The sequence below is a fragment of the Macaca fascicularis genome, chromosome 2 (genome assembly GCF_037993035.2).
Source record: "Macaca fascicularis isolate 582-1 chromosome 2, T2T-MFA8v1.1".
Classification (NCBI taxonomy): Eukaryota; Metazoa; Chordata; class Mammalia; order Primates; family Cercopithecidae; genus Macaca; species Macaca fascicularis.
In genome coordinates, this window is record NC_088376.1 from 4,171,426 (window position 1) to 4,185,000 (window position 13,575).

General features: G+C 38.0%; 1 protein-coding gene across 11 annotated transcripts in view; it reads left to right on the forward strand.

Moving 5' to 3' along the window:
• ATP13A3 (ATPase 13A3) overlaps positions 1 to 13,575 on the forward strand; it is a 97,413-nt gene that overhangs the window by 33,145 nt on the left and 50,693 nt on the right. For 10 of the 11 annotated variants that reach the window (XM_015444909.4, XM_015444907.4, XM_005545354.5 and 7 more), the window contains 8 exons: positions 2,819 to 2,916; positions 4,185 to 4,358; positions 5,043 to 5,225; positions 5,473 to 5,543; positions 7,802 to 7,882; positions 9,276 to 9,345; positions 10,885 to 11,019; positions 11,498 to 11,570. In XM_015444909.4, coding sequence (XP_015300395.1) covers positions 2,866 to 2,916; positions 4,185 to 4,358; positions 5,043 to 5,225; positions 5,473 to 5,543; positions 7,802 to 7,882; positions 9,276 to 9,345; positions 10,885 to 11,019; positions 11,498 to 11,570 — 838 coding nt within the window. In that variant the 5' untranslated portion in view covers positions 2,819 to 2,865. The remainder of the gene's footprint in view (positions 1 to 2,818; positions 2,917 to 4,184; positions 4,359 to 5,042; positions 5,226 to 5,472; positions 5,544 to 7,801; positions 7,883 to 9,275; positions 9,346 to 10,884; positions 11,020 to 11,497; positions 11,571 to 13,575) is intronic. The other variant, XM_045387210.3, reaches the window with a different exon arrangement.

The window sequence follows — 13,575 nt, forward strand, 5'->3', positions numbered from 1 at the left end:
TTACACTGCCCTAGGTGGAGAAGACCTTGTTACCATGCCCAAAAGATTTCGTATGGTCATATGGCTTGTTTAGAGGAAGTTGGACCCGATATTGTGTAAGGTTTCTCCTTTTCCCCAGTGGCACCGAGTTCATTATCTTGCTGGTTATTTATTATTGTACCAATGTTTATGTATTCACATATTTGATAAGAATGTCATAGTTAGGAGTGAAATTATTAAAACGACATAAGTAACTGTATAGACAGACCCGTCTCTTTTGAGATGAAGTCTTTCTCTGTGGCCCAGGCTGGAGTACAGTGATGTGATCTCAGCTCACTACAACCTCTGCCTCCTGGGTTCAAGCAATTCTCCCGCCTCAGCTTCCTGAGTAGCTGGGATTACAGGCACCCACCATTATGCCCGGCTAATTTTTGTATTTTTGTAGAGATGTGGTTTTTCACCATGTTGGCCGTTCTGGTCTTGAACTCCTGACCTCAGGTGATCTGCCTGCCTTGGCCTCCCAGAGTGCTGGGATTACAGGCGTGAGCCACCAAGCTCGGCAGCTAGACCCCTCTTTTTGGTTACTTTATGATAGAACATCAGGAAGTTTCAACAATGTTATGTATGGGGTTACTTTAAAATTCTGCATTTGGTTTTTACTTGGCTGTTAATTTATATCATCTTAAAATAAATAGGTATTGTTACTTAGTGCACATTTTTAAAATCAGGTCATTGGCCGGGTGCGGTGGCTCAAGCCTGTAATCACAGCACTTTGGCAGGCTGAGACGGGCGGATCACGAGGTCAGGAGATCAAGACCATCCTGGCTAACATGGTGAAACCCTGTCTCTACTAAACAATACAAAAAACTAGCCGGGCGAGGTGGCGGGCGCCTGTAGTCCCAGCTACTCGGGAGGCTGAGGCAGGAGAATGGTGTGAGCCCGGGAGGTGGAGCTTGCAGTGAGCTGAGATCCGGCCACCGCACTCCAGCCTGGGCGACAGAGCGAGACTCCGTCTCAAAAAAAAAAAAAAAAAAAAAAAAAAATCAGGTCATTTAGTCAGTAAACATTTTTGAGTGCGTACCGTGTGTCAAGCCTGCTGTGCACTGGGTAGATGAGTAGAGTATGGGATCTGAAACGAAGGCATTAATATTCCCATCGTGAGATCAGCCTCATCTAAAGCAGTGGTTATCAAACTCGGGGGGGCTGAAACCCATTTGCTTCTTGAAAATTTTTGTGGATACTAAAGAGCTTTTATTTATGTGGACTATAGCTATTGATACCATATATGAATTAAAACTGATATTTTAAATATTTATTAAAAAAATAAAATAATTACATTTTAAGTAACATTTTTAGAAGATATTTTCTGAAAAAACAAAAAGTTAGAAAACTGGCATGGTTTTACATCTTGCAAATTTCTTTAATGTGTAGCTGAATGTTTAATATTTGAAATACAAAAAAAAAAAAAAAAGGAAAAATATGTCAGTGGGCTCAATGAATTTTTTCCCTGGACAAACTTTCTAGGTAGTCAGAAGCAATCAGAAGGTTGCCCGGTGGACTTGGAATTGAATGCTGGAGTCAGCCGAGTGCTCTCCAGTAGGAGTAACCTGCCATAGCGATTGGCTCTTGGCCAGGGATTGCCATTTATGTAATTGGTGCTCAGTCAATATTTATTGGATGATTAATAATCTCTGAGAAGTTTTTGGGTTGGTTTCACTGCTAGTGTTGTAGCTCTTTACTATGCTACAGGGCATAAATTTGAGTTGTGTGAAGTACTTTTAGCTCAAGATGCTTAAACTAGACTACTTCTGAATCTGTGGAATGAAAAAGGAAGACTCTGTTAGTAGTTCCTCTCAGAATATAAATTGTTCTATATCAAAGTTGTTGCTAGTCTGAACGAATTAATGAAATATGCCATGTTTTGTGGTAGTTAAGTAATGCAGGTTGAAGCACTGGTATCCCATTGAAAATGTCATTAGAGGCTGGGCGTGGTGGCTCACGCCTGTAATCCCAGCACTTTGGGAGGCCGAGACGGGCGGATCACGAGGTCAGGAGATCGAGACCATCCTGGCTAGCACAGTGAAACCCCGTCTCTACTAAAAAATACAAAAAAATTAGCCGGGCGAGGTGGCGGGCGCCTGTAGTCCCAGCTACTCGGGAGGCTGAGGCAGGAGAATGGCGTGAACCTGGGAGGCGGAGCTTGCAGTGAGCTGAGATCCGGCCACTGTACTCCAGCCTGGGCGACAGAGCGAGACTCTGTCTCAAAAAAAAAAAAAAAAGAAAATGTCATTAGAACCAGCTAGCACTTTAGAAACTACTTATGTGTCATCTAAAGTTTGATACATCCCATGAGCAAGTGATGAATACATCACTGCTTTGGAAGAATTCATACTTAAACAAAATTTTATTAAATATTAAAAGAACACTTCAATGGTATAAAACAGTGGTCCCCAACCTTTTTGGCACCAGGGACTGGTTTCATGGAAGACAGTTACGGGTGGGGAGGGATGGTTTCGGGATGAAACTGTTCCGTCTCAGATCCTGAGGCATTAGATTCTCATAAGGAGCGTGCACCCTAGATCCCTTGCCATGCGTGGTTCACAGTAGGGTTCGTGCTCCTATGAGAATCTAATGCCGCTGTTGATCTGATGGCAGGTAGAGCTGGGGCAGTAATGCTTGCTTGCCTGTCACTCACCTCCTACTGTGTGGCCCTTTTCCTAACAGGCCGTGACCAAGGGGTTGGGGACCCCTTGTATAATAGACAGTTGATGGAATGAAGTTGTATCGTCTGCTGAGATAGAAAATAATTCACTAACATTTGTTCCCTTTTTTCCCTCAGTGATCTTCCATTGTTTTGAAGCACAAGACCTTTAAACCACTGTAGGTATGGACAAGGAAGAAAGGAAGATCATCAATCAGGGTCAAGAAGATGAAATGGTAACCAGCTGTTCTAATTTACTTGTGAAGTATGAAGACTTTCTCTCTGCAATTTATTATTTTAGGGACTAGAAAAAGACAATTAACAGTAGCAGCAGCAGCTAACTCAGTGGGCTTCTTTCTTCATCCTGTGCTTTTGAATTGGGATTGTGTAGTATGTCTATTAGTTGCTTTTAGTATAATTCTTTTTTTACTTGTGGTCTGTTAAAACTTAGAAGTATGTTTTTGCATTTGGTGATTTAAGAGGTAACATTGGCTAATATAATCCTAAATAAAAGATTTAAGTATAATACCAAATAAAGATTTCTCATTTTGACTTACAAAAATTTTCTAAAATCAGCTTTCTCTACTTTCTGTTGGTGGGAGCCAGAAAGATGTCAGGTAAAGTATAAGATGCCCTGTTAAATGTAAAAATCATATAATCAAGGGAGAAATTTTTAGCATAAATATGTCCAAATGTTGCATGGGACAGACAAAAGGATTATTATTTATTTGAAATTTTAATTTAAGTGGGCCCCCTGCATTTTCATTTGTTAAATCTGGCAATGCTTGTTGGGGGAGCTAACCTGAAACTATGAGACAATTTGTCAGTGGATCAAATTGATCATTTGCAGTGGTATTGGGACAATTAGTAAATCATTTGGGAAACAGTAAATTAAAATCTATTCATCCAGATGTACTGTGATACTCTCAATTATATCGTGCAACAGAAATAACATGTTAGTGGAAAACTAGTGAAATCCTAAAACAGAGTTTAGTTAATAGTAATACAGCAGTGTTAATCTATTGATTTTTAACAAATGTACCAGGAAATGTTAACATTAGTGGAAACTGCACAAAGGATGTCAGGAACTTCATAATATTTTTGCAACTTTTCTATAAATCTAAAATTTATCTCAAAATCAAATGTTAATTTAAAAAAAAAGCCCACCTCATAACAAGATAAATTCAAGAAGAATTAAAAAGATATGTAAAAATGAAATTGCAAACATTCTAGGAAAGTGTACCAAATATGAATTTACTATATCAGTGGAAAAGAATGTATTAGGCATAAATTAAATATAAAAACAAAGTGTAAATACCAACAAATTTACTTAAAATATTACAGTAAACTGGTCAGAAACAAAATTTAAAGGTAAATTATGGATTGGGAAAATACAGTTTATGTGAGAAGACAATAATACCTATCTGGGAAACAAAGAACTTTGGAATGTATTTATCTGCCGTATCGTTTGATAATTAATCATGTGATTGATGTGTCCATGCAGGAGATTTATGGTTACAATTTGAGTCGCTGGAAGCTTGCCATAGTTTCTTTAGGAGTGATTTGCACTGGTGGGTTTCTCCTCCTCCTCCTCTATTGGATGCCTGAGTGGCGGGTGAAAGCGACCTGTGTCAGAGCTGCAATTAAAGACTGTGACGTAGTGCTGCTGAGGACTACTGTAAGTTTATGTGTTTACTTGTAGCTGGTTATTTAAGGAGTAAAACAGTGTCTCTGCGTGTACTTTATTCAGAATAATAGATGAAGGGAACATCGCTGCCTGGATAAAATGAGGAATGCTAATTCTAGTATTTCTAGAGGATTTGTATTTGAATTAACTATTATTATAGTGATTAGAGTTTAAAGGAATCTTAAAGGTGATCAAATTCACCCCCTTCCTTTCATATCTCTTATTGCCCTGAGAGATTAGATACTTGTCTGTTAAGGCTACTGGTCCATTAGGACTGTAGTCCAGATCTCAGTCACTACGCCAGCTGCCTGTCTGCTGTGTGATGCTGATACATCTCAGCCTTTTTTCTTTTTTAAAAATCCTAACTGGAAGCATATTTTAAGAGGTTTTAAATCTAGTCTAAATATATAGGCTAATTAAGGAATTATTCGTGTTATTTTATGAAGTATTGATGTACTTGTTGGTGAAATATGTCATAAAAACCATGAGCAATGGAAAGCACTTTATATTTGAATTTAAGCATCCTCATGAAATGGTTTAATATTTAGTGAGTAGGAATGATGTTTCCTCAATTAGAGATGAGGAAATAATGTCTTGTGAAGAATGGAAATTAAATGAAAATACAGGCAGTTTTATATAAAATTGACTCCTTACCCTTATCCCTTTCTCTTTAAGGATGAATTCAAAATGTGGTTTTGTGCAAAAATTCGCGTTCTTTCTTTGGAAACTCACCCAATTTCAAGTCCAAAATCTATGTCTAATAAGCTTTCAAATGGCCATGCAGTTTGTTTAACTGAGAATCCCACTGGAGAAAATAGGCACGGGATCAGTAAATATTCACAGGCTGAATCACAACAGGTATTGTGATCTTAACGTCAAAGTTTCTTTAAAAATCAGAATTGTTACATTTTATGCTATCATGTATATTCTATAATTTTGTGTTTGCAGTTAATGCTTGAGATAAATTTAAATGCATATAAAATATTACATATTACTATATATAATGCTATATATAATCCTATATATAGCTTTTAATAGAAGTAACAGATTACTTGTCACAAATGATAGTATGCTTTTTGGTGTAACATTTATTTGTGTTCCACAGATTCGTTATTTCACCCATCATAGTGTAAAATATTTCTGGAATGATACCATTCACAATTTTGATTTCTTAAAGTAAGTATCTTCCTTTTGTTTGGATTATACTTTGAATATCCTGATAACATTCTAGGTAGAAAAGAGTCCATTCTAGTACTCATAAAATTGCTGAGGTTTTAAATTTCTATTCACGTATTAACAGCACCTTGTTGCTGTTTGAAGGCTCATTAGCCATTTTAAAATAAGTCCCACCGCAGCTTGCACCATGGCAGCATTTACATGAAACTTAAAATCAGTATGATGCCAAAGTCTACTGAGTCTGAGTTCTTACCTGTTGCACCTCAAAGTGACTTTGAGTATACCTCATAGCCTGTATCTTAACTTAGAGTATCTGAATCATTACCTGTTTACTGACACTTGGAGCCTGTGGTACTTGAGGAGTAGAGTAATAGGCAAATAGAAATTAATTTTACTATGTAGATAAAGAATGGGGCAAGCTGTAGTAATTCCTTTATTAGTACAAATTAAGATTCTATTTTATTGCTCTTAGAATGATTATTATAAATACTCATTAATATCGTTGCTTTAGAGTGCCAAAGGAATTCTTAATTTTAGCGGTAAAAAGAAAATCATGTTATGAACATCTAAAATATTCATACCTGTAAGTTTCTATTGGAAGTAAAAAATAAAATATTCATGCCTGGATTTTTTACTCAGATACACTAAAGAATTGGAACATTCTGGAATGGGCATGGGCATTTTTACATGCCTAGTTCTAAAAACCATTCCTGATTAAGAACTATTGCCTTAAAGAAAATTGGGCCAGAAGCAGTGTCTCATGCCTGTAATTCTAGCACTTTAAGAGGCCAAGGTGGGTGGATCACCTGAGGTGAGAAGTTCAAGACCAGCCTGGCCAACATGGTGAAACCCCATCCCTACTAAAAATACAAAAAATAATTAGCCAGGCCTGGTGACGGATGGCTATAATCCCAAATACTTGGGAGGCTGAGGCAGGAGAATCGCTCAAACCCGGGGGGCCGGAGGTTGCAGTGAGCCGATACTGCACCACTCTGCTCCAGCCTGGGCAGAAGAGCAAAACTGCGTTTCAAAAAAACAAAGAAAATTGCCAATGGGCTGTCATTTTGTTTAAAAAAAAATTTTTTTTTTTTTTTTTACTTGGCACTGGCCCTTGCTGCCTTCTGGAGAAGTCATCAAATTCAGTGGGAAGAAATGTCAAACATATTTACTGTGTGTCTTTTGCCAGCCATAGAAACTTAAAAATTTAAACTTATTCCACTGATTGCAGTGAATTATGAAGCTTAGCTTTCCAATGTGGAAAATGTGAAAAAGGGTTGAAATTAAGTATATGTAAGACTCTCTTTGCTTTAGAGTTTTATAGCTGGTATCTCAGTTAAAATAAGCATAATTAAGGCATGGGGTGGTGGCTCACGCCTCTGATCCCAGCACTTTGGGAGGCCGAGGCGAGTGGATCACCTGAGATCAAGAGATCGAGACCATTCTGGCCAACATGGTGAAACCCCTTCTCTACTAAAAATACAAAAATTAGCTGGGCGTGGTGGCATGTGCCTGTGGTCCTAGCTACTCAGGAGGCTGAGGCAGGAGAATCGCTTGAACCCAGGAGGCGGAGGTTGCAGTGAGCTGAGATCGTGCCACTGCACTCCAGCCTGGCGGCAAAGCAAGACTCCATCTCAAAAAAAAAAAAAAAGCATAATTAAGATATTTTGGGAAAAAGTAGATATGTTAGTTGAATCCCATTTGTAATTACTACAGATTTTAGGCATTGTCTGTGACTCGTAAATTCTGCACTTCAAACCAGGTATGCATTAGGGAAGGGTTTGAACTGATGCTTTTATGGAGATGGAAGACAATGAATAGAAATTCTTAGTTTGACTCTAAAATTGAAAAGGAGAAACTATGTAGCTAAAAAGTAAAATTTTTTCATCTTTGGTTTAGAATTCTCAAGTTATACTTTATCTTAAAATTTTAAAGTTTAATTTTAGTTATTACACCTTTGGCACAGTCTTAAGGATAATGATATTATTATATAAACTTGAGTATTTAGAGCCATCTCATCTATCCTGCAATAAATACATTGAATAGTTTTGAAGTTGGGTTTGAGACTTAGATTTGTCATTGTTTATCTTAAGAATTTGAGATTTAAAAATTCTCATTTGTTCTCTCAATTTTTGTTAAGGGTTTCTAAGCATTTGTAAGGAAGTCACACCTTTATAAAATCAGGCATATAGAAAAATGAGGCGTTAAGAAATTTGGATATTTTAAACTTTGTTTAAAGTAAAAACTTTGGATTTATTTAGGGGACTGGATGAAGGTGTTTCTTGTACGTCAATTTATGAAAAGCATAGTGCAGGACTGACAAAGGGGATGCATGCCTACAGGTAATTTTTATCCAACTAAAGTTAGATCTTCTCAAAATTCCTGAAAGCAGTAGTATACATAGTCAACCCTTTACCATATAGTTGTACATATTAACAGATACTTAAATATTACAGACATAGTAGTTGAGAATTTATTGATATTTTATTTGGGTAAGACTGTCTTGTCAGTTTAAGAATTATAAAAATGTGAAAGCTGATATTTTGGAATTGGTATCCCTGAAATTATACCGTATTTCATCAGTTCCCAGGTGCACATTTTTCTACCTTTTGACATCTCTGAAATTGGGATGTGTCACAGAGTTGGTGAAGTGTCATTCTTGATCATATAATAATGGTATGCCTTACAATTGATAGTTCAAATTCACCGTAATGAAAAATTGTAAATTGGGAGAAGTAATCTTCTTTATAGTGTTACTCCTTGTTAAATCATAAAAATACACCAGTGTATTGCGTATGTTAAAGATAAATGCCGGCCGGGCGCGGTGGCTCAAGCCTGTAATCCCAGCAGTTTGGGAGGCCGAGACGGGCGGATCACGAGGTCAGGAGATCGAGACCATCCTGGCTAACACGGTGAAACCCCGTCTCTACTAAAAAATACAAAAAACTAGCCGGGCGCGGTGGCGGGCGCCTGTAGTCCCAGCTACTCGGGAGGCTGAGGCAGGAGAATGGCGTGAACCCGGGAGGCGGAGCTTGCAGTGAGCTGAGATCCGGCCACTGCACTCCAGCCTGGGCAGCAGAGCGAGACTCCGTCTCAAAAAAAAAAAAAAAAAAAAAGATAAATGCCATTTTTAAATTCAATAAGAAATTTTCTTACAGTTCTGTAGCATGTTCTTTCAAAGGGGTAGAACATAAAATTCACTCATTTAGACTTACACTTCATAAAAGTCAAGAATTACTCTATCATATGGAAAATACTACTGTAACATAAGGAATTAAGTGGAAACATTTAAACTTTAAAAGCATTTTCTTTTAAAGTCAAATGTACAATGTGTTGAACTAAACACTGTTAGTGCAGTATTAAAAAAAATAAGATCCCTCCAATTTATTTGGTTTCTTGCAAAAGTTAATTGTAATTCAAAATTGTTAAGATCCAGTGTGTTCAAGGATGCAAAAGAGAACCTTTTGCTCACATGGTATTATAGACTAGTGGGAAAGATACTTGTCACACATAAAGATGTGAGACAAAATGAAGTTAAATGCTACCAGTATAGGTATCTACTATTGACTTCTTTGTTTTAAATTCTGTAGGTAGAGAGTTTGAATTATAGAAGATAAGTGTGTGGAGACATGAATAAGAACAGTCTGTGGTTTAAGCCTTACCTAATACAATGCCTTTCATAAATTATGCTACTATTATATAATGTAATAGTATTAATGTATTTTCCTGTTATAGAAAACTGCTTTATGGAGTAAATGAAATTGCTGTAAAAGTGCCTTCTGTTTTTAAGCTTCTAATTAAAGAGGTAAGACTATTTATTGTATATAACTCAACAGTCATGATCAATGGATTTGTCAATTTGGAAAGAGTGGTGATTAAGATATTCTTGGTTTTCTTTTTCCTAACCTCTTTTTGCGTATTTTTACTTGGAAGGTAAAGACGAAGAAATTTACTCTGATAGAGAAAGAATCTGGGGCATGTATTCTTAAAACTTTGTCTAGTTTTGCTTTTATTACCTGCTGAATGTCTAGCAGAGTTAGGTTCACCAATCTCATTCTGGTTTTTGGCTAAAGCTCAAGAATTAGCTGTGTTAGGTGAACACTTTTAGTGGTAGAAGGAAGATGGTTTTTCATCAGTTCCTGAGAGTGGACGTGTAATGTTGCTTATGAGCATAGCATAGTGTAGTGATTAGGAATTGGAAAGCCTGATTGGTAATGTGGTTCTATCAGTAACTAGCTCTGATCTTTAGTACATTCTCTCTGTTGCTCCTTTAGCTATTAACTTGGGATAAGTGTTTTCTAATTATCTCATTTGGTTTCCAGGTAAAATGAGACTATATCTAACTATATCTATATGAAAGTGCTTTGAAAAGTACAGAAGCATCAATTTTAAGACATTGGTAGGGGGGTGGTTAATGAAATTGATAAAATACCATGACATTTGGGTAGATGAAGTTCATTGCCAAGGGCTCCCTTTATCTCTTTTTCATTCAGGAATTAATACTTATTTATTATCTTAGAGAAAGCAAAGTTACATAACTCATTAACTCACATTTGTCTTTCCTTTGGCCTCCAGTGAACTTTTGACATATAAGTAAATTTGTGTTTTGAGTTTATAATAAGCAAATATTTGTTCAGTTTCATTAAAAGTTTTGTATTCTATTAGCCCAGAGCACAGTAGTTGGAAATAAATGTACTTTATTGCCAAAGCAGATTGCAGAATAGCTAAAATCATACACTTACTATCCTTTTCTAGCCGAGTCTATATTTGGATGGTATGAATCTAAATGGATGCCAGTAATTTAAATTAACCTTATTTAGCCAAATTATAGTAGTTTAATAATAATAATTGAGTATGATAGCACATTGCCCTACTTTTTTTTTTTTTTTTTTTTTTTTTTTTTGAGATGGAGTCTCACTCCGTCCCCCAGGCTGGAGTGCAGTGGCGCGATCTAGGCTCACTGCAAGCTCCGCCTCCCGGGTTCACGCCATTCTCCTGCCTCAGCCTCCTGAGTAGCTGGGACTACAGGTGCCCGCCTCCATGCCCGGCTAATTTTTTTGTATTTTTTTAGTAGAGACAGGGTTTCACCATGTTAAGCAGGATTGTTCCATCTCCCGACCTCATGATCCGCCCGCCTCAGCCGCCCAAAGTGCTGGGATTACAGGCGTGAGCCACCGCACCCAGCCTGCCCTACTTTTTAGGGAAGTACATTTTGCTGTAGAATACTATGGAACTTATCCTGTACGTATTTGTATCTTTTTGGTTAATTGTCACATGAAAAGGTGGACAATCTGTATGGTCATTAGTATCTCATTCAGTTTGACTTTAAAATTTTGTTTTTTAGGTTCTCAACCCATTTTACATTTTCCAGCTGTTCAGTGTTATACTGTGGAGCACTGATGAATACTATTACTATGCTCTAGCTATTGTGGTTATGTCCATAGTATCAATCGTAAGCTCACTGTATTCCATTAGAAAGGTAAGTTCAAGTTTATTATGGGTTTCACAACTCTATTTGTATTTTGTAATAACATCTGAAGTGTGTAGAGTAGTACTCGGCACAACGTAAATTCTCAATGCAGTCATTATTTTAGTTGCATGAATATGTGTTCCTTCTCCCCCTCCCTTTTTTGTTTGTTTTGCGGGGTAGGAGGTTGGGGATGGCAGGTGCTTTTTAGAGTCACGACTCTACCACTTGACTGTCTAGAGGCCATAGGGATCTGTGGTTGCTGATCACAGACTGGAATACTGGAAGGTACTGTTTTCAGGGCTATCCTGCTAAAAGTGCTTCTTGTTTTGTCTTGAACTAAAAGAATGAATAATTTGAATTTCTGACTCGACATTTTATAATGATGGAGTGATATACATTTATTGAATTAACTTATTTTTTAGCACTCTGGCTTTTTTCTTGAGTAGGTTCATATTGGCTAGTTTTTAACTTCTTTTTCCTCTTTCAGCAATATGTTATGTTGCATGACATGGTGGCAACTCATAGTACTGTAAGAGTTTCAGTTTGTAGAGTAAATGAAGGTAAGTAATTGAAGTGAATGTTGGAAGAATAAATCAAAAAAGATACCTGTTAGGCATAATGTGTGAAGTAAGCCCAAAGTTTAATACATATATATTCTTTGATTGATCAGTCGATTGAGTCAGTGTCTCTGTCACTCAGGCTGCAGTGCAAAGGCGCAATCTCAGCTTACTGCAGCCTTGACCTCCCAGACTCAAGTAATCTTCCCACTTTAGTCTTCCGAGTAGCTGGGACTGCGGGTGCATGCCACCATGCCCAGCTAATTTTTTTTTTTTTTTTTTTTTAAGAGACAGGGTTTTGCCATGTTGCCCAGGCTGGTCTCAAAACTTCTAGGCTGAGTGATCTGCCCACCTGGGCCTCCCAAAGTTTTGGGATTACGGGTTTGAGCCACTGCACACTGCAGCCGGCCTTTTTTTTTTGTTTAAGTCAATGGGGTTTCACTGTTGCCCAGGCCTGAGTGTAGTGGCTCAACTTACCCTCCTGTCTCAGCTTCCCAAGTAGCTGGGACCGCAGGCTTGTGCCACCATGCCTGGCTAAATTTTTTTTTTTTTTTTTTTTTAGAGAGGCGAGGTCTCACTGTGTTGCCCATACTCGCCTTGAATTCATGGGCTCAAGAGATCCTCCTGCCTCAGACTCCCAAAGTCTTGAGATTACGGTCTTGAGCCACTCTGCCTTGCACATACATTCATTTTTTTAAGAACTAAAAGTATATATTTCAGTTCCTGAGTTTGTATCAAATTCATTTATTTATATAAAATTGTATTTTTCTTCTATGTAACAGGCACTGTGCTGGGCTCTAGGGATTCGGTGTAGGGATAACAATGGTAACAGTAACAGTGAAGTGTGATAAATGCTATGATAAGGAGAAGTCAGTCAACTTATATATTAGGAGGAGCTCATTTACTGTGGGTATCAGGGATGACATCTTTGGTTAAGTGCTTTTAAGTGGTGATTATTTGAATTAGCCAAATAAGAGGTAGGTGAGAAGTTGATAAGGGGAGGCTGAGAGAAGGAGAGAAGAGTGTTCTAAATACCCAAAGGCCTAGAAATTAGAGATTGTGTGGACATTGTGAGAACTGAAAGAAGAAATTTAGTATGACAAATATAGCAACTATAAATGATGGCTAGCTCTCTGAGACATGTTAGGGATTTGGGCTCAGTCCAAAAGACAGTGGAAAGCCATTGAATGGTATTATTATTTTTTAATTTTATTTTATTTTTATTTTTATTTTATTTTTTAGATAGAGTCTCCCTCCCAGGCTGGAGTGCAGTGGCAGTCTTGGCTCACTGCAACCTCCGCCTCCCAGGTTCAAGGAATTCTTGTGCCTCAGCCTCCTGAGTAGCTGGGATTACAGGCATGTGCCACCACGCCCAGCCAGTATTTATATTTTTAGTAAAAATAGGGTGTCACCATGTTGGCCAGGCTGGTCTTGAACTCCTGGTCTCAAGTGATCCACCTGCCTCGGCCTTCCAAAGTGCTGGGATTACAGGCATGCACACCATCACACCCAGCTAATTTTTGTGCTTTTAGTGGAAACGGTGTTACCATGTTGGCCAGACTGGTCTGGTACTCCTGGCCTCAAGTGATCTGCCCGCCTTGGCCTCCCAGAGTGCTGGGATTACAGGCATGAGCCACTATGCATAGCTGCCATCGAAGGGTTTTACGCAGAGGAGTGATCAAGTACGTGCCCTTTGGAAAAAAGTCATTCTGGTGTCCACATTCAGACTGGTTTAAAGGAGAGTAATACTGAAGGCATGACCCCCCCCACCCCCCCTGAATCAAGGTAGGGATTGTGGAGATTAAAAGAAATGAGTTCGAAAGATACTGAAATGTGACCGTTGAACAGGATTTACCTCATTGTATATGAGGCCATGGAGCGGTGTCGGGCTACGTGGATGGATGTTGGTGCTATTTAGTTAAATAGGAAACTCTGGAAGAGAAGTAGACTTGTAAGAAGGGTAATGTTTTGGACATGTAACTTGTCTGGCAAAATGTTGAAGAGGTAA